This window comes from Eutrema salsugineum, unplaced genomic scaffold (genome assembly GCF_000478725.1).
Source record: "Eutrema salsugineum unplaced genomic scaffold, Eutsalg1_0 scaffold_9, whole genome shotgun sequence".
NCBI classification, from domain to species: domain Eukaryota; kingdom Viridiplantae; phylum Streptophyta; class Magnoliopsida; order Brassicales; family Brassicaceae; genus Eutrema; species Eutrema salsugineum.
Window position 1 is genome coordinate 8,896,816 of NW_006256342.1, and position 21,215 is coordinate 8,918,030.

Genomic DNA, 21,215 nt, shown 5'->3' on the forward strand with positions numbered 1-21,215 from the left:
AAGCTTTTATGAGATTTTTGTGGATTAATGAAACCTCCTCCGTAGATAGATTCTCGTCAGATAGACCTTTATCAAGTTTAGTTTGAAGATCTTCCAATTTTTTTGAGGAGTTTTGTTGGTCTTCTTTACGCCATCTAGATATAGTAGACCGACAATTACTTATGCGTTCATGGAGGGACACATTTCTTTCCTCATCATTTGACAGCCAACCTTCTCGAATTATATCTTCAAAACTTGGTTTAAAGATCCATCGTTTGTCAAAGCGAAAATTCTTTTTTCCTTTGTTTCTACGAGAGGATATGTATGTGAGGACCGGACGGTGATCCGACCCCATGAGTTTCAGGTACTTTATAGAAGAGTTCGAGAATAAATTGAACCAATCCTCATTGCCCATTGCTCGATCTAGTCGGCAACGTATGAGATGGATCTTTGATTTTGAGCCTTTGGTATACGAAAATATCTAACTCGCTGATTTTGAGCCTTTGGTTTAGCGTCGGTCCATAAGGTTCTTAAATTAAATATTTTATACAAAAATAATGTCGGAGAAATGAATCATCGAAGCAAATTAAACAAATAAAATTAAATCATCGAAACATATGATATAGAAAATTGATCACATATATGTGGGAATCAAAAAGACGTGTAGATTAGCGGAAGATACGGCGATACTTTGGCTTCTTTGTTCTTTGCTTCTCTTAATTAATAAATATTTTTGTGGTTATATAAGTCTGAGTCCATTAATTTCACCTTACTGCCAGCTAACAATCCCGATGAGTTACTCATTAATATTGTAATACAACACATTTAATTTACGTTCATTCATTTTTAAAATCACCCCAAAAGATAATGATGTATATATGATATAACGAGATCCATACTTTTCCCCCGACATCTTGATTTTTTTCTATGCCACATTTTAAATTGATTTGTAAACTAATAGTGTTGATGATGTGTATTTTACAGAGGTCAATTATGTATTCATGACTCTTATCACCGAAACGCCAAATTAATGAGTAAAACTATTTACAATAGAATAAGTTAAGTTTAAAGTATTGTGCCATTTGCCATTTGTGCCATTTGTTTTTACTTAATTGATGTCTACCTAGTTTCTCTCTAAATTTTACCATTTACCTAATTTACTCTAAATCTAATTGTTGAGATAAAAATGTTGTATATTAAAATGAATTATGTTTTATTCTGCTTAAACAACACAAATTCGTGCAAGTTAGCTTGGAGTACGTGTGCATACTTTTTTGAATTTTCGTATATAAATATGATACTTCGATTTAGATTTTTGAACTGTTCTAAGTATTTATGTTATTAGCCAAAAAAAATTCTCTATTAGATAAGTAATTTCCATATCCCCAAATGACATTTAAAACAAAAGATGCATGAAAAATTAAGAATATTTGTAGTGTGTATTAAAGTTACAAGTATATTTTATATTCGAACATTGTATTCAAATGGATCTAATCATAGTCGTGTCTTAAAGTATAAATTTAGAAACATACGCATACGTCCAAATTTTTAAAATTATAAAATTTAAGAGATTATTTTGAAAAAAAAAAATTACTGTTGTAAACTTTTTTTCATTGTAATATGGAGCTATTTGTATTGTACAATATATAAAGAGGTATACTTTATTTCTCTGAAAGTATGAAATTATTTTTCAAAGCTAGAAACTAAAGTCTCAAATGAATACCTGAAACACAATTAGGTAATATATTAAAAAGTTATCTGTCGAACATTTTTGTAAATTTTGTTATATGGGTTTTATTTTAAGATTCGCATGAATATGGCTACTACAGACATAGACACAGCTCTCGATCTCATGATATTGTTTCTTAAAAGAACAGAGAAATGTGAGAGTTCATACACAATGAAACTGACTCCAAAATAACAAACCACTTTTAGTAATCCCGGGGAGTATACGTTTTCCGCATCCAATTCCAAAAGTGCCTTTTCAAGTTGAGGAAAATGAACATAAAATATGTCGAGCAATGACTTCGAAGCTTCAAACTGATAGGATTAAAAAAAATGAAGATAAATATTGGGTTTGATTTAATGCCAGCCTCTTATTCTACTCAGTTAATCAAATTCAATAACCTAAAAAAAATTAAAAAGATCTTAAATTGCGTCATCACTTTGAATAAAATATTAGACATAACCACTTATATAAGCCTTTATCAGAACATAACTACACAATAAAAACATTGTCTCTCTTTGCTTACCAATAATCTTAAAACCAATTCTCATCAACGAGAAACACACAAACCCTAAAAACCACTATCAAAACATCTCAAACTTATAAGAGTCTAATGGCACTCGTTAATGACCATTCCAACGAGCCCAATTACATCAGAAAACAAAACTCTTCCTCCTCCGAAGATCTATCATCACCGGAGAATTACGGTTTGGATCAGCCGGATGCAGCTTATGCCGGAGGAGGAGCTTCCGCTTCGAGTAGTAGCACGATGAATTCTGATCATCAACAAAACCATCAAGGGTTTGTGTTTTACCCTTCTGGTGAATCCGTTGAAGATCACAACTCTTTGTTGGATTTCAACGGATCATCATTTCTTAACTTCGACCACAACGATCACCATGAGAGCTTTCCTCCTCCAGCCATAAGCTGTGGTGGTAGCGGTGGCTTCTCTTTTTTGGAAGGCAACACCATGAGCTACGGCTTCACAAATTGGAGTCAAAACCATATGGATATTATTAGCCCTAGACAAACTGAAACTCCGGGGACAAACCAAGGCCATAAAGACTGGGTATACTCCGATTCAACTGTTGTAACCACAGGTTCTAGGCATGAGTCTATGTCACCTAAATCCGCTGGAAACAAACGTTCTTGTTCGGTAATTACAAACATCAAATACTTTTGTGAATATTTTTCATATTGGAGATCAGTGAAAATGATATATGTTATCTTTGAATTATGAATAGGGAGAGAGCATCCAACCACCTTCAAAGAAACCGAGTACTGGCACGAACGGGAAGGCCAAGCCTAAGCCAACAACTTCACCTAAAGATCCACAAAGCCTAGCAGCAAAGGTTTGCTTTCTTGACTTTAACATTCATCAAAATAAAACTGAAGAAACTCGATTTATCGATATGGTAACTCATAAGTTGGTATATGTTTTTCCGTTCAGAATCGAAGAGAAAGGATAAGTGAACGTCTCAAGATATTGCAAGAACTTGTACCTAATGGCACTAAGGTACACATCCATATAAATATTTATGTCATATTTATAGAACTATAAAATTAATTGTTCTGTTGATAATATGTACGTGCTATTTCTCGCAGGTTGATTTGGTGACGATGTTAGAGAAGGCTATTAGTTATGTCAAGTTTCTTCAAGTACAAGTAAAGGTATATTAATTATGACAAATATCCTCCAAAAATTTCTTCACAAGGTTGATTTATATATCATTTATATTAACAAATTTTAGTGAAATGTAAGTAACATATATATTATTTTAACCTAATGTTTGTTAGGTACTTGCGACCGATGAGTTTTGGCCGGCGCAAGGAGGAAAAGCTCCAGACATTTCTCAAGTTAAAGACGCCATTGATGCCATCCTCTCCTCATCACAACGAGACAGGAATTCGAATCCGATCACCAATTAATGAAGAGTTTAATCATTAATTAACTACTCAACCATTAATTACGTTGTAATAAGATCGGGAGAAACAATGATTCTCTCGATAACTTCCACCTAAATTTTTATAAAAATCCAATCAGAAGATTATTACTATGTAATGTTAAATTATGTACAAAATAAATAAAAATAAAAAATCTAGAAGCTCTTACTGCATCAATATCGAAGAAAAAGACAGGAGACATTGAAATCACCGATTATCAGTCCGATATTGGGTCCACACGAGGATGGAATCTTTAACTAAGTAGATTAGTAATAATACATAAATATGTATCCTCTTCTTCTTCTTTTTTGTATTTGGTGTGTTTAGTCTACGGAATACAGATCTTGTAATGGAATTTAAACTCCAAGAAATGAGTAATAAAATTCTGCACTTTTGGATTTTTCTTGAGCCTTTACTTTCAGAGAATCTATCTGATTTGTCACCTTTCTAGTCTATTTGAATTTAGCTTTCTCCAAAACATGTAGTATTATAAAATGCATTTCCACATTCTCAGCTTTAATTATCAAAACATATGGTAAAATTGATGTAACATTACAAATTTCGATGTCAAGATTAAATTATTTATTACATATAATAGCGATTTCTTAGCAAAAAGAAAAAATAAATATATATATATATATATAATAGCGATTACCAAACATAACTTACGTAAGAAAACTTCATCCATAAATTTTTGAGTTTTAAATTGGTTCTTAAAAAAATCTAACATATTGAACAATGTTTTTTAACTATTAAAAATCATCCTAAAAAATAAAAATTATCTCTCTCCTCAAAAGATTACAGCAACGGATAAAAAATGTAATATAACTATAGTAATGGAACTATCTCTCTCCTCAAAAATATCTCTCTTCTATAATTTTTGAGTTTACATGTTGACTATTTTTAGATCCCTATAGTATGAGGGATGTGGTCATCTAGGTCACATAGTTTTTTGGCTGCTTATTCCCTCTTGACCTAGATAATAAAACCACTATTAGAAGGAAGATTACTTTTCCATCAAAAGAAATGGCTTCCTCTTTTGATGATGAGACTTCAGAAAAGTCTATCCTGGAAACAGCAAAAGTTTCCCTCCCACTGCTTCTACGACTACCAACCTAGAGTTGGATTCGGTTCAAAACGGATGAGAAGAATCATTATCTCGACAAAGCGTGTTAGAAAGATTACATTGAATTTTTATAAATGACCTAAATAATATATAAAAAATATATCAAAGTGGTAATGAGTTAGAGATGGAACAAAATGTTGGTTTTCTTGTGTCTTTGGTTCATGGTTCAACACCTTTTGGAACGGAAGATTATTCTCTGAATTAGATTATAAAAAAGTACATATATACATATATATATATATAATATGAGTTAATTTATTTATTACTTATTTACTTAGCTGAAAATTCATAAAACTTAACAAACTTTAAGTTACACAATTTAGCAAGTAGTGGTAGATAGTATCCGTATGTTAAGTTTTAAAAAAATATTAATTGATTGAACGACATACCTAAGATCTCGATTTAGAAAGCCAAGGTCAGCATGTGTCCTTTGGAGAAGATTATACGTGTTCAGTTTAAATATTAACATTATTTTCATTTGAACTGATATTTAAATGTAAGTCCAACATTACTAAATTAATAAACTACATCATTAGCCACATGGATAATCCCACTTTAGGCGCTGTACTTGTATTTATGTACTTCCGAGCTCCATCAAGTGAATAAGACAAACGACGTTATTGGCAGTCCAATAATTTATGCATTTTAAGCCTATTCTCAAAACAAAAAACAAAATTTATGCATTTTCTAATTCATGTAAACGTAAATTTAATGTGTCCACATATTTATCTTACTGGACAATTATAGCTTCTTAAAATTTGTTACCGTATAATTTATTTTCTATTTCGTTGCTCAATAAAAGTAATTTTACGATTAACAACTCTTATCCAATATACTATTTAAAAATAAAATAAAATTTAGATTTTCTTATAATAATAGTTATTACCTGTGAAAGATATAAAAATCCACATGTATATCCAAATGAAGAGAGTTTTTTTTTCTATTTTAATTTTGTTTGTTGTTTTTTTTGTACTTTATTTTTTTTAATAAGAAGATTGCTATTGATATTCATGACGAGCTCTAGTTTATGTCCTGTGTCCCCTTGAAGCTTATCTTTTGTTTTTATTTTTTAATAATATTTTAGTTATCTCGGAACATAGTTTGGGTATGTTCGATTGCAAGAAGATGATTGGTTCCAAATTTAGAAGGATACAACCTATAAACCAACTTTTACTGATACAAATTTCAGAATAAAATAGCCATTTGCATTTTTAGAATAACAACTAGCTCAAAATTATATATATATATATATATATTTCCTTATTTATTTATTTATTTATTTATTTATTTTTATTTTGTATGTCAATTTTGTACTTTTATGACTATATACTAAAATTGGTACAAACACATATAATTGGAAAAAAAAAATTCAAGGGGTTTTCATGGTATAATCCAGCCAATATTTGATTCCTCATACTTGATAAAAATAACATTCACATTTGAAAAATCTATTCAAATTAATAAAAATGTTTTCGTGGATAATGCATTTCCTAGTGAGTGATAAACATATATATATATGTATATATATATAATCATCATGCGAGTCACATATTTTCCTACAAAAAAAAACGTTAGTTTCTGTTCTAATTCTTTTTATTTTTGTTGGGATTAAATTATTAACAGCTTTTATTATTGCAATTGTCACTATCATAACTAAAACTATCGTCCGTCATTTAGAAGTTGGATACCGAAAAAGTCAAATAATGCTAGACTTTAATGGTAAGATAATTGCTTTTTGTTTTGGTTAAAAATTATGATTGAGGATATTTAAAATTTTCAATAAAGAGGATATTAAAAAGGAAAAACTTTTGAGTTTCTAGAGCTTGAGCTTGTTGACTCCGGCCTTTCAAGGGGTACTTCAAGGGGTTTTCTAGAGCTTGAGGTGGATATCGTTCTGATACAGAACTACATACGCTTATGATATCCCAATTATTAAGTAATAATTTGATAAGAATCTAGTTACGTCATCAATTGATTGAGCTTGAGGATATACCTTTGAAAATTCTCCTCATATAGTGATTAACCAATTGATTAATTATCTTCTTTATTGTTTAGATGTCTCCATAATTAAGAACATGAAATTTCATATACGATATTCAAATAGGGTTATAAATGCCATGCCACTTCAGCGTGAGTAGTATATCAGTGATTAACTCGATAATTATTTGTAGTATATAAGTAATTTAGTCGAATAATTATCGTTTTATGAAGTTAAGCAATATGTAATGTAATATGACAAGCTATGTTGTCATGACAGTTGTCCCATGAATAGTTTCGTTTAGCCAGTAGTTAGGTTGACCCGAGACAAGTGTTGCATTTTATTCGAAATAAAGACTTTGTGAAAGGGTTTTAATTTGTGTATCTTTGATAAATTATTTAAAATGCATTACATTCTTGTTTGGTATCGATCGACTATAACAGCAAAATTGGTAGGATTTTGTTCTCTCTTTTTTTCGCGTCCACTAATTTTTTAGTTTAATGCTCGCTACCATTACCAGTATTGCAATTTAGATACTATTCTCTCAAATTATACTTTATAATGGTTAATGGAAGGATGGAACTACAATATTTTATAACAAAAATTTATATATATTATTTCCCTTTTATTATAGAATAGTTTTTTATTTCTTGTATAAAAAATTATGTTTTACGATATTAAACTGTATCTTATTTTCACATTAACATCCAAATATATTTGGCATATAACTGTCGATATTAAAGTTTTTAGATTTCCAAATGCATGTGAATTATCCAACCAATAAACCTTTTTAACTCAGCCGTGGATATGATGATTGTGTATGGTCTCTACCTTTTCTCGATTTTCTTATAGTGTTAGAATGTGAAATCTTTTGTTCAAAAGAACATTATAACATGTTTTAAATTTTTGATTTAGCTCGACATAATGTAAAAGATAAAAGAATTGAACAACTATGTCCTTAATCTCAGAACGGTCAGGAGTAAATTTGGGTTGGTACTTGAAGTTGGCCCAGTGGTTAGGTCTAAACCGATATACACGTATATTAAGATGTGTATATTGTAAAACGACTAACGTCGTATAAATATTTTCTCTCTTATCTGTATTAGACTAAGTCCCAAGAAATTAGGGTTATTGTAACAAAGAGAGGTAGGACGATTTGTACTCCGATCGAGAGCTCGAGTTTGAGCTGAGATTCTACTGAACTCCAGATAACCTCCGGCGAAACGTAGGGTACTTGTTAATGCCCCGAACTCGATAAATCTTGTGTCGTTAGCTTTCTAGTTATCTTCTTGATTCGATTGAGTGTGTGAGGTTAGCTCGGAGAATCGGAGCTTAGGTCGCACAAATTGGTATCAGAGCTTGAGTTGGAAGAGCAGGATCTAATCGCAGCTAGCGATTGGATGAAATCAAGGAAAATGGCGAGTCTCAATGTTCAGATCTGTATGTTCGATGGCACAGGGGATTTCTCTCTTTGGAAGAAGAGGATGAACGCTTATCTGAGCGTATCGGGACTAAAGGATGTTCTCACGGAGAAGGCATCAAGCTAGGAATCAAGCATCGCAGTTGCGAGTGATTCCGAGAAAGAAAAGAAGATCACAGCAGACGAAGTTGCAAGATTGGAGCATTGTGAGAAGGCGATGAACATGATCTTCATGGCAGTTTCGGATCAAGTACTAAGAAAGATCGAGAAGTGCACAACAGCGGCAGAGGCGTGGGCTCTACTTGAAAGGTTGTATCAACCTAAGTCTCTTTCTAATAGAGTTCATACGCAGTTAAAAATGTATAGCTTCAAGATGCAAGATAGTCGTACTGTCGATGAGAATATATATGATTTTCTTAGGTTGATTGGAGAGTTAAGTAATCTGAGTATAGAAGTTTTGGAAGAAGTTCAAGCAATACTTCTTCTAAATTCATTGCCAACGAAGTTTGATCAGTTAAAAGATATAGAAAACTATATCAAGTTAAAGGAAACTCTCAAATACAGCAAACTCTCAAATACAGCAGAGAGGCTATCAAGTTAGAAGATATAGTCAGTGCTGCAAAGTCAAAAGAGAAAGATTTGAAAGAAAGTGCAGGATCAAGAACAAGCTCCGAAGGTCATTATGTAAGAGGGAGATCCGAATCAAGAGACTCCAAGACAGGAAAGAGCAAGCACAGTAGGTCAAGATCAAATTCAAGAGAGGGAAAGAAGATCTGCTGGATATGTGGCAAGGAAGGGCAATTTAATAAACAATGCTACAAATGGCTCGAGAGGAATAATGGCAAGCTACAGGCACATGGAAGAAGTGAGTCATCGCATGCTCAAGATGATGCCCACGACCTGGTTGGACTGATAGCGAAGTTAATCTGTCACAAGGTAGAAACGATCAGGAGGAGTAGGTCATGGACACAGGATGTTCCTTCCAAATGACTCTGAGAAAAGATGTCTTCATAGATTTGAAGGAGGTAACAGCAGGAAGAGTCAGGATGGCAAATAACAAAAGTACAGAGGTCAAAGGTATAGGATCAGTAAGGTTTACAAATCCAGATGGCTCGACCTTTGTGTTGAACGAGGTCAGGTATATGCCAGGGATAGGCAGAAACCTGATCTCGATGGGAACTCTAGAAGATAAAGGTTGCAAGTTCAAGGGAGCCGGTGGTCATCTGAAAGGGGTTAAAGGCTGTACCGTGATTGTAAAGGGGGCCAGGAAAGGAAGGGATACTTTGTACATTCTTCAAGCTACAGCAAAGAGATCAGAGTCTTGTGTGGCATCAGTTAAGTCTTCAGGACAGAATGACTCAATAGATGACTACATAAGGTTATAGCACAGTCGGATGGGTCATGTTGGTCAGAAAGCTCTTGAAGTGTTGGTAAAGAAAGGATGTCTGGATAAAGATAAGATGACAGAGATTAAGTTTGCAAAGATTGTGTCATAGGGAAGATCCACAAAGTTAGTTTCGCACCAGCTCAACATGTAACGAAGGAGAAGTTAGACTACATCCATTCGGATCTCTGGGATCCACCAAACGTTCCGTTCAGCCTAGATAAATGTTAGTATTTTGTATAATTTACCGATGATTGGCCCAGAAAAGTGTGGATTTATTTCCTTAGAACCAAAGACGAGGCTTTCGAGAAGTTCACAGAATGGAAGAGGATGGTAGAAGTGCAATCTGAAAGAAAGGTGAAGAAGCTTTGGACCGACAATGGTCTTGAGTTTTGTAACCAAAGTTTGATCAGCTTTGCAATGAAGAAGGGATAGTAAGGCATATGACATGCACTTACACGCCCCAGCAAAATGGAATAGCCGAAAGGCTGAATAAAACCATAATGAATAAAGTGAGAAGCATACTGAGTGAGAGTGGACTTGAACAGAATTTTGGGCAGAGGCTGCCTCCACCTCAGTTTACTTGATTAACCGGACACCCTCATCGGCTATAGACTTCGACATTCCAGAGGAAAGATGGACTTCAGCGATTCCAGATCTTAGTGTTCTTAAAAGGTTTGGGTGATAGTCTACGTGCACTCTAATGAGGGTAAGCTGGATTCAAGAGACAAGCGAGGAGAGTTCACAGGTTATCCGTATGGGCTTAAAGGTTTCCGGGTTTGGTTATTGGATGACAAAAAGTGCACAAGCAGCCGCAATGTCGTGTTCAGAGAGGATATAGTGTACACAGACATCAAGGCTCTACCAGGTAATGGTAATGAAATTCATAAACAAGTTTTTAGTCATGATTTTGCAGGTAAGGACATGGAGACCAGTGATGTAGTTCAAGGTGGAGCTACTCAGGCTGAAACTTCGGTTAGTCACAGTTAGCATGAGGAAGAAGAGGATGCTGAAGAAGATTTTGAGGCTGTTCCAGAGGACTATCAGTTAGCGAGGGATAGGCCAAGGAGGCAGATCAATTTGCCGGCCAAGTTTAACGATTTTAAGGTTTATCCAGATGATGAGGATATTGCTGGTTATGCGTATCTAATGGTAGAAGATGGCGGAAGGTCTGAACCGCAGAGTTTCAGAGAGGCGTTAGAAGATCCAGACAGTGAAATGTGGCTTAAAGCTTCAGATGAAGAAATATAGTCAATTAAGAAGAACATAACCTGGATTTTGGTAGACAGGATAAAAAAACAGAAACCTATTGGGTGCAAGTGGGTATTCAAGAGGAAGGCTGGTATCGTCGGAGTTGAGGGTCCAAGATTCAAAGCTAGGTTAGTAGCCAAAAGGTATTCACAGAAAGAGGGGGTCGATTATCAGGAGATTTTCTCTCCGGTGGTTAAGCACGTTTCAATTCGATTGGTCATTTCTATGGTGGTACACTTTGATATGGAGCTTCAACAAATGGATGTTAAAACAGCTTTTCTCCATGGATACTTAGAAGAGCATATATATATATATATAGAGCAGCCAGAGGGATACATAGACAAGAATCATCTAGATAAAGTCTGCTTGCTGAGGAAATCATTGTACGGATTGAAACAGTTTCCTCGTCAATGGAACTGTTTGATGATTTTATGCGAGCACATGGATATAATAGCAGTGAACATGATAGCTGTGTTTACTACAAGAAGCTGAACAGTGGAGAGTATGTCTATTTGTTATTATATGTCGATGACATATTGATAGCTTCGAAGGACAAAAGGCATGTGTGTGATCTCAAGGTCTTGTTGAATTCTGAGTTTGATATGAAGGATTTAGGAGAGGCTAAGAAAATTCTGGGTATGGAGATCACTCGAGACAGAGCGAAGGGAACGTTGTCTATATCGCAAGAAGGGTATCTTTTGAAGGTATTAGGTAACTTCGAGATGGACCAGTCAAAGTTAGTTTCAACGCCTTTGGGTGCTCATTTCAAGTTGAGGTCAGATACAGATAAGGAGGCCAAGGATCAGTCAGAGAAAATGAAAAATGTCTCTTACCAAAATGCAGTAAGCAGCGTTATGTGCTCTATGATAGGGACACGACCTGACCTAGCCTATGCTGTTGGTTTGGTGTGCAGGTTTATGAGCAGACCTGTGAAGGATCATTGGCTAGCAGTAAAATGGATCTTATGGTATATTAAAGGTTCCCTGGAGAAAAAAATTGTGTTACAGGAAGGAATGTGATTTTGTTATCAAGGGTTACTGTGATGCGGATTATGCTGCAGATCTTGACAAGCGAAGATCAGTCTCAGGAATGGTTTTTACTGTCGGAGGTAACACCATTAGCTGGAGATCGAGTCTGCAAAAGATTGTTGCTTTGTCGACGACAAAGGCAGAGTATGTTGCCTTGTCAGATGCTTCAAGGGAAGCGGTTTGGTTAAAGGGCTTGATGAGTGAATTGGGTTTCGAGCAGGGACTGGTTAGTGTCTACTGTGATTCTCAAAGCGCCATATCCCTGGCTAAGAATGCTGTTCATCACGAGCGTACGAAACATGTGGATGTGAAGTATCATTTTATCAGAGATTTGATATCGATGGGTTTTGTGCAAGTTCAGAAGATAGCCACGGCTTACAACCCATCTGATATTTTTACGAAGACGCTACCAGTTGACAAATTTCAGGATGCTCTGGATTTGCTGAGAGTTACCAAGAACTAAAGAAGAGCAGGTAATTCTGCTCGAAGGAAGCTGAGTGGGTTTACTCAAGAGTTTTGTCAAGCTGCGGGTTTTGCAAGAAGAATTGAAGTTGCAGAGTGTTGCAAGAGGTCTGGGTGGTTTGCTCATGAAGATATGAAGATGAGCGGGTTTGCTCATAACTGTAGGTGGAGTTCACGAGGATGAATCTGGGCGTGAAGAGATCAAGGACAAGGTGGAGAATTGAAGAATTATGTCTTTAATCTCAGAAGGTTAGGGAATATATTTGGGTTGGTATTTGAAGTTGGTCCAGCTGGTTTAGGTCTAAACCGATACACGTGTATATTCCACCTTAACATGTGTGTATATTGTATAACGACTAAGGTCGTATAAGTATTTTCTCTCTCTTATCTGTATTAGACTAAGTCCCAAAAAATTAAGGTTAATGTAACAGAGAGAGGTAGGACGATTTGTACTCCGATGAAGAACTCGAGTTTGAGCTGAGAATTTAGTGAACTTCGGATAACCTCCGGCGAAATGTAGGGTGTTTGTTAATGCTCTGAATTCGATAAATCTTGTGTCGTTAGCTTTCTAGTTATCTTCTTGATTCGATTGAGTATGTGAGGTTAGATCGGAGAATTGGAACTTAGGTCGCACAAGAATATTTGAACTTATCACACTCAATCAAACCACTTTTAGAGTAAGTTGTGAACTCAAGGTTTGGTCAAAATATCGAACTGAGACAATGTGATTGCAGATGATCTTCTTTGTGGTACAGAAAAGTAGGATTTTTTGTTATACGTAAAACTAAAATAAAATCTAATACTCTTAAACATAGTTAGAACATCTTCCAACAAGTCTAAATGATGGCATATACACCAATCATACTTTAATTGTGTTACTATAACCCTAGTAGGAAATATGAATAAATTACAATTAAATACCAATAACTAATATTGTTAATCGAGGGAAATTAAATAAATATAAAAATGCACATGGTACTTTTTAAAACCGGAAAGTATATGTATTACCATTATTTGAAAGGAGTTGAAAACTGTACATCCCATGTCGTATCCTACATATCGAATCACATACCATGTGTCATTAAGAGAATGGCAGGCTGGATTTTGTTATCATAAAAATATGTTTATTTAGTGAACAACTATGATTAATAATATAGGAGGATCCACGTGCACAGAGATTTGATTAATACAACGTGAGGTTCTGTCTAAATACTAATAAAAAGTTTATTTTTTTTTTCATTTTCCTTAATCGCAGTTTTTGTTTGTCATTATCTTTGTTTTGAGCTTCTTAAGTCGTTTATTTATTTTAGTGATGTGACAGTCTAAAACAGAAAATCTATGTTGATGAATATTACATTTAAGTTTGGTATGCATTTTTGGAGACTATTTTCAAGCAATACACACATTTGATACCGAAATACATCAAATTATAGATCAAATAATACATGAAAATATGATTGAAAATTTCGTTGTTGGTAATCTTTGCACATATTTTTTGATTAACGAAGTTTATATTTTTTTAAGAAATACAATCTAGATCAACCATAATTTTAATAAACCCAAAGCATAAAGTAATTAGGCCAGTATTGCTTTCTAAATAAAAACTAAGAAGGGGCCATCATTATTAATTAGTATAGTCTCAAGTGTATAAAATTATATTCACATGGCTAATCATATTACAATCATAGTGTATGTTAATAGTCTCGATTTATGTGAATGGTCCAAATATTTTAATTTCTTTCTCTAGTTATTTGGTGTCATTAAGAGCATTTATAGTTCATGATTCCTTTTATGAAGATTTCTTGCCTTCTGTACTTATGATTGTCTCAGCATCATTGCAATTTTCAAATGCATTTCATTTATCAAATAAATAAATATATATTATGTATTTTAATTAAAGATATATTATGTATATTATCTAACCAAGTTAATATATAAACACGTTCTTTGGTAGCAGATCAACCTTCGTATTTTTGTCTCGGGGACGAAGCACAAGAACAAATTCTGCAAAGGATGTACGCATCCTTGGCATCTTTTGAACAATGAAAATTTCTTGTATGAATTGATATTTAAATATTTTTTGGTTAAACTGATATTTAAATATGTAATATTATAGTAAAATATCGCTTGCTTTATGCAAACATTAGAAGTAAAGGTAAATAAAATTATGTAGTAAATTTTAATAATAACTTTTTTCGTTCTTACATAAATATTTGGGAAAAAGGTTATGCATATATTTTTCTCTGAATTAAATTTAGAGTGATTGGCCAAAATATACCTAAAATTGGTCAAAATTTGCGATATAAAAAACAGTAATTTGAGGGAAAGTTGGCATTTCAAAATCATGGCAGATTACGCAAAAACCCCTGCCCACACATTTTTTTAATTGTAGCGAGCTATTTTAATTTTTTAAAACTCTTAAATTAAAAGATAATATCCGCTGATGTAGCTTCCTGTAGCTGTTGTAGATCTGCTCGTAGGTGTCTGTCCACCACAGAATATTACCACTTCCAACGCAACATTTAATACAGAATCTATAAGATTTGGAGGATGTATATGGCATGACTATGTATGCATATATGTGCATGTTATTAAAGTTATTTACACTTTATATAAAGAGGTATCGCTCACTCGACTGACAAACGTGGATTATCTTACCGAGTTGATCTCTGTACGAAGATATGCAGCTGCCGCGAGTTCCAACTCTTGTCGATTCCTTGTTCCTATGTCGTTGCAGCGACAATACGAACGAAAACTAACGTCAAGCAATTGATTGGAGAAGAGTTAACGATTATGTTTTGGAGGATGGCATACTCGGAAAGCATATATCTTGTTCCAAATTACCAAGCACCTCTGTAGCTGGGGATATCATGGCTCAATTTGCACTCATGCCTCCAGCGACCAGATGTCCACTAGGACGTCCGCGTAAACAGCGAATATTTTCTCGTGGTGAATTCAGGGTAAGAAATTTGTTATCATGGAACTCGCATTGTTAGATATTAACTTATTATTTTTCATGTAAACCAGTATGCAGGTTATGTAGTGAATATTTTTCATGTCTACAGAAGTGTGTAGTTGTTAAAATCTTTGGAAATGGACTAAGTATCGATGTTGTAGACAAGTTTACTGTTATTGGTTATACTGTCATGGCTGGAGTAACTGCTGCCCCGAGCATTGCCAAAATGACCCTTAGCCCCAATCATGCACGAGGGTTTGACGAAGAAGAGAAGGTAGAAGTATCATTGTTGTTAAGTTATATAATTTTTTATAACATCCACCATTTCTGATATTACGTTAACCAATCATTTAGAGCGTTTTACTGACTTCTACCGTTGTAATTTGATTCATTACACATCTACTAATTTTGTTAAAAAATTACAGATCAGCATTATAAGTCAGTTCTTTGTAATTTCATATTCACCTGTCTCTTACATTGTCTTGTTTTATGTACGCATCATTTCTTCTATCTTTCTTTTTCTTATGGCCTTTCATATGGTAATTCTGTTCATAACAAGACAGAGAAGACATCTAATAAATAAGGTGCATAATTCTCCGCTTTATAGTCATGGGAAATATATGGACTCCGGTAGAGGGCGTTGATGGTTTTCAGGGGACAGGTACTCCATCAGAGTGGTGTTAAATTTAAACTTGGACCGATCCGCACCCGTATCCGCTCGTCAATGTCGACAACCTTTTGGGTGGTACCAGATGAACCCTCTTTTTATTTCCATAGGACGTCTAAGAATTTAGGACGATAAACGCAGAAATTGATAACTTAGTAACAATTCCCTGTACCGATCCAAATTAATTATTTCCAACTAACAATAAGAATACAGAATTAGAGAATATTACCAATCGTCCAGCAGCTTGGCTTTCAATCCCATGAACCTCGCGCCATAGTTGACTTTCAGATCACATGGCATGGAAAAGGCTGGCTTGATTACATTTGACCGGTTTAACGCGCCATAGAAATCTCTATAAAAGATAGATGAAGTTTTCAGTCTTTTGCTTTTACGAGGACCCTCTTCTTTGTGTTCGGCTTCTCTGTCGTTAAGGTAGTTGGGTTCTTTAACATGGTGTGTTTCTTCCTGAGTCAAACCTAGTGAGAAAGAAGGTGATACAGACAAAAGCAGCCATGAAAAAAAAATATGATAGCTTCATTACAACGGTACAAATCAGTAAAACACTCTAAAGTATTGGTTAGCGTAATATCAGAAATGATGGATGTTATAAAAAATTATATAAATTAACAACAGTGATATTTATACCTTCTCTTCTTCATCATGCTCTCGCCCAAAGATGAGTACAACCGTCATCATAACCAATTGAACAGCATAGAAAAATCATTCGACCATAATTCTCTTCTGAGAGTACTCCAACTCGTGCTTATTTTAAACACGGAGAAGTCTTGCTAGCATGTAGAAACCAAAACTGCCGGGAAAAAACGGCATCTCCATTGTCGCTAACAGCTTCCCAGTTCTGAATCTCGCAGTCTCTTCACTTCGTCGTCGTCAAGTGCACTAAGGGCCTACATTAGTAAGTTTGTAGTTGTGTATTTTGATGATATATTAATCTACAGTAAGTGTTTTGCGGACCATATTCGGCACCTTGAGCAAGTATTAGAGACTCTTCGTCAAGAAGGTCTTTATGCGAACCTCAAGAAGTGCACCTTTTGCACTGATGAGCTTGTGTTTTTAGGCTTTGTGGTAAGCTCTCAGGGATTACGAGTTGATCAAGAGAAGATAAAGGCGATTCAAGAATGGCCCACACCCACCACCATAGGACATGTTCGAAGCTTCCATGGGCTAGCAAGCTTCTATAGGCGGTTTGTTAAAGACTTTAGCACCATAGCCGCCCCTCTCACTGCTGTGATCAAGAAAGATGTGGCCTTTTCTTGGGGGCCAGCACAGGATAAAGCTTTCCAAACTCTTAAAGTTCATTTAACTAATGCACCTGTTCTAGTTTTGCCTGATTTTAACAAGACTTTTGAAATCAAATGTGATGCTCCAGGATTAGGTATTGGTGCGGTGCTGACTCAAGGTGGGCGACCCGTGGCTTATTTCAGTGAGAAGCTACACGGAGCTACACGGAGCTACACTAAACTACCCTACCTATGACAAAGAATTGTATGCCCTTGTGAGATCCATGGAAACTTGGCAACACTACTTGTTAGCCAAGGAATTTGTCATTCACACCGATCATGAGACACTTAAGCATCTAAGGGGGCAAACATCACTCAAGAGGAGGCACGCGAGATGGCTAGAGTACATTGAGACTTTTCCCTACATAATCAAGTACAAAAAGGGGAAAGAGAATATAGTAGCCGATGCACTCTCAAGGCGATATGCGCTTATCACCACAATGGAGGCCAAGGTGATGGGGTTTGAGCATATCAAGGAACAATATGAAGGAGATCCCGACTTTGGAGAGGTTTACCAAGCCAGTGCCGAGGCCGTAGTGGGATCTTTTCATCAGCACGAAGGATTCTTGTTCAGAGATAAGTGCTTGTGCATACCCCAAGGATCAATGAGGGAGCTGCTGATCCGAGAATCACATGGAGGGGGTCTCATGGGCCACTTTGGGGTAGACAAGACACTGAGCATACTTGTGGAGCATTTCTTTTGGCCCCACCTCAAGAGGGACGTCGAGAGATTCTGCTCCAAATGCGTCACTTGCCTCAAATCCAAATCCAGGTCACATCCTTACGGCCTTTACACACCCTTACCTATTCCTAACCTACCTTGGGTAGATCTTTCTATGGATTTTGTTTTAGGTCTTCCGAAGATCCGAAACAAGGACTCCATATTTGTAGTGGTGGACCGGTTCTCAAAAATGGCGCATTTCATTCCATGTTCAAAGACAAATGATGCTTCCCAAACCGTTGACTTGTTCTTCAAGGAGGTGGTACGCTTACATGGGTTACCAAGGTCTATAGTATCTGATTGTGATACCAAGTTAATAAGCCACTTTTGGAGGACATTGTGGAGAAAGCTCGGGACCAAGCTACTCTTCTCAACGACTTGCCACCCTCAGACGGATGGGCAAACTGAGGTCGTCAATCGAACTCTCTCCACCCTCTTAAGGGCCACGGTTGGTAAAAACTTAAAGAACTGGTTAGAGTGTCTTCCCTTTATTGAGTTCTCTTATAACCGTGCTACTCACTCTGCTACCAAGTTTTGTCCATTTGAAGTTGCATATGGCTTTAAGCCACTCACTCCCCTAGATCTTTCACCACTACCACCACTAGAGTATGCTAATCAAGATGGAGAAAGCAAAGCCGAGACAGTTCGGAAGCTGCATCAAAAGGTCAAAGAAAACATTGAGAAGAAGACTGAACAATACAAGAAACAAGCAGATAAGGGACGCAAAGAACTCACCTTCAAGCCGGGAGATTGGGTTTGGCTTCACATGCGGCCGGAGAGGTTCCCTAACCAACGCAAATCCAAGCTTTCACCGCGAGGAGATGGACCATTCAAAGTCCTTGAGCGTATCAACAACAATGCTTACCGACTAGAGTTACCAGGTGAGTTTAATATCTCTTCTAGTTTCAACATATCTGACTTAGCTCCTTTCCACGCAGATGAACAAGTTCTGAGGTCAGAACCTTCTCAAGCGGGAGGGAATGATGAGGACACTAGCTCGGAGCAACCCCAAGACTTGAAGATTCCTACCATGTATGAGCCACCAAGGACTAGATCAGGCACGAGAAACATGAGGGAAGGGTTCAATGTAGCTGTGGAGGCTCTAATGATGCAAGAAGGACATAAAGAACTCACCAAGACGATGGAGCAACTCAAGATTACAAGCCAAGAAGAATATGCCGTGGACGTGAAGGCACCAAGCCCAAGTCTAGACGAGGAAACGTGGCCGCTGATAAAGACCCACCTTGGCCCAACATTGCTCGTCATTTCTCAAGTTCAAGACAAAGACAACCCGTCTTCGAACCACCTCTAAAGCAATGTGAGTCTTTAAATTTGAATTCATTAACAAAGTTTCCTTTTCTTGTTTTGCAGGTTTTATCGTTAGGTCCTTTTAGTTATTTTTCCTTTTTAGATTGTTCTTAGGGTTATCGAATTGTTCTCTTTACTTTTCACAGAGTCTGTTGCGTTTTGAGCTTTCCTTTTTTTGATTTGTCGACCCTAGAAGGTCACAGCTGACGGACTATTTATAAAGTCCCATATGCAGCTTTGTAGTCTCACGTTTTTACCTATTATCAATAAAGAGAGTATTTTCTTCTTTAGCAAAACCCTAGAGCTACAAAGACTCATGCGGCTGCCCCTTGTCCTTTGTGTTCTTCCGACTTATCAAAGCTAGATCATAAGCTTTGTGGTGTCCTTCGATCCACCGGTTACTATAGTCTCGAGTTCGTTCATCGGATTTAAACAAAGAGAGCCTTGAGGCCAATTGTTTAAGTCGCCATCTTTCCCTCACTTCATTCATCTCTTGTTCGAGTAGAGGGAGCCTTGAGGCCAGCTACAAGGATCCAACTCATACTACACCCGATCTTATATCAGGAACAGTTCTTGAATTTAATAATTTCTGAATTTCTTAGATATGTTTAAATTTATGTAATTTGATACACGACTTTCAATATAAAGGCATATAATTTTTCACCTGCCCGGAAAGCATGAGTAAGAGTAAAATCTATTATATAAAGACTGGGTTAAGTCTCACCAGCTTGACACCTAAGCACCTAATTTTTTGACACATCATTTGACACATCATCTCATTAAAACTTTTATAAAATACACAGACAATAATTATTTCACTCCGTAAAACTTTTCTTCTATCTCTCTCTTTCTTCACAAAAACAAACCATAAACCCCAAAATCTCTAATCTAATTTTGAGGCTTTGAAATTTCGAAGATTTCACACAAAATGTTGAGAAGATCAGCTTCCTCCATCCTCGATAAACATCAGAACAACAAACCCATCGATCGATTCTCCTCCTCCACCTTCTACTTCAATGGCGGATGAAAACCCTAACCCCAAACCCGAGCGGCGTAATTGACTCAGGTAATTGAATATAAATGTCTTTTCTAGAGCAAAGACATTCAACCTCTTATTGTGCCCACTTGTAAATTCTTTATCATTTTGGCAGATACAAGCTAAAGCAATTCCCCCATTGATGATGGGAAAAGATGTACTTGGAGCAGCCAAGACCTGTTCTGGAAAAACCTTAGCTTTTCTAATATCGGCTGCAGAGCTTCTCTACCATGTCCGGTTTACTCCTCGCAACGGAACCGGTGTTATCGTTATTAGCCCAACAAGAGAGCTAGCCATTCAGGTCTGTAACTTTTCCTCGGATTTTTATCGATCTAGCATTACATCATGCTTTGTGCTTTCTTATCAAGTACGTCTTTGATATTTCAGTCATATGGAGTGGCGAAAGAACTTCTAAAGTATCATTCGCAGACTGTGGGAAAGGTTATTGGCGGCGAGAACAGAAAGAAAGAAGCTGAAATTCTTGTGAAAGGTGTTAATTTGTTAGTAGCAACCCCTGGAAGACTTCTCGACCACCTTGAAAATACAAATGGATTTGTGTTCAAGAACTTGAAGGTACAACTCAGAAGTCTGATTTCAATTTTTGGGGTACTATTCTTATTGTCATGGTTTTGAGTTAATGCACATCTTATTCTGATAAAAAAATTGCAGTTTCTTGTGATGGATGAGGCTGATAGGATACTGGAACAGAACTTCGAAGAAGACATGAAGATGATCATTAAGCTGCTACCAAAGGTATTCTCGCTGCTTGCACTGGGGATTTACCAATAGTTGTCTTAAGTCTTTAACTTGAATCATAGAGAAGTATTCTTTTCATGTCCCCGTGTTGTTGATAATGATAAATCGTCATTTTTTTTTCCTGCAGACAAGGCAGACGTTGTTGTTTACCGCCACACAGACTTCCAAGGTTTGT

At 36.0% G+C, this 21,215-nt stretch overlaps 1 protein-coding gene across 1 annotated transcript; it reads left to right on the forward strand.

Moving 5' to 3' along the window:
• Window positions 1-2,318: 2,318 nt before the first annotated feature.
• On the forward strand, window positions 2,319-3,634 carry LOC18008814 (transcription factor bHLH83). The gene is made up of 5 exons (XM_006391337.2): window positions 2,319-2,861; window positions 2,950-3,057; window positions 3,156-3,221; window positions 3,311-3,376; window positions 3,503-3,634. Exons 1-5 carry the CDS (start codon window positions 2,319-2,321, stop codon window positions 3,632-3,634), a joined length of 915 nt encoding a protein of 304 aa, XP_006391399.1.
• The last annotated feature ends 17,581 nt before the right edge of the window (window positions 3,635-21,215 follow it).

Excerpts from the sequence above, each read along its gene's own strand:
- LOC18008814 (XM_006391337.2), top strand. The coding sequence starts at position 2,319 with ATGGCACTCGTTAATGACCATTCCAACGAGCCCAATTACATCAGAAAA. Across the intron at positions 3,058-3,155 it reads CACAAAGCCTAGCAGCAAAG|AATCGAAGAGAAAGGATAAG; the intron begins GTTTGCTTTCTT and ends TTTTCCGTTCAG. Across the intron at positions 3,377-3,502 it reads TTCTTCAAGTACAAGTAAAG|GTACTTGCGACCGATGAGTT; the intron begins GTATATTAATTA and ends AATGTTTGTTAG.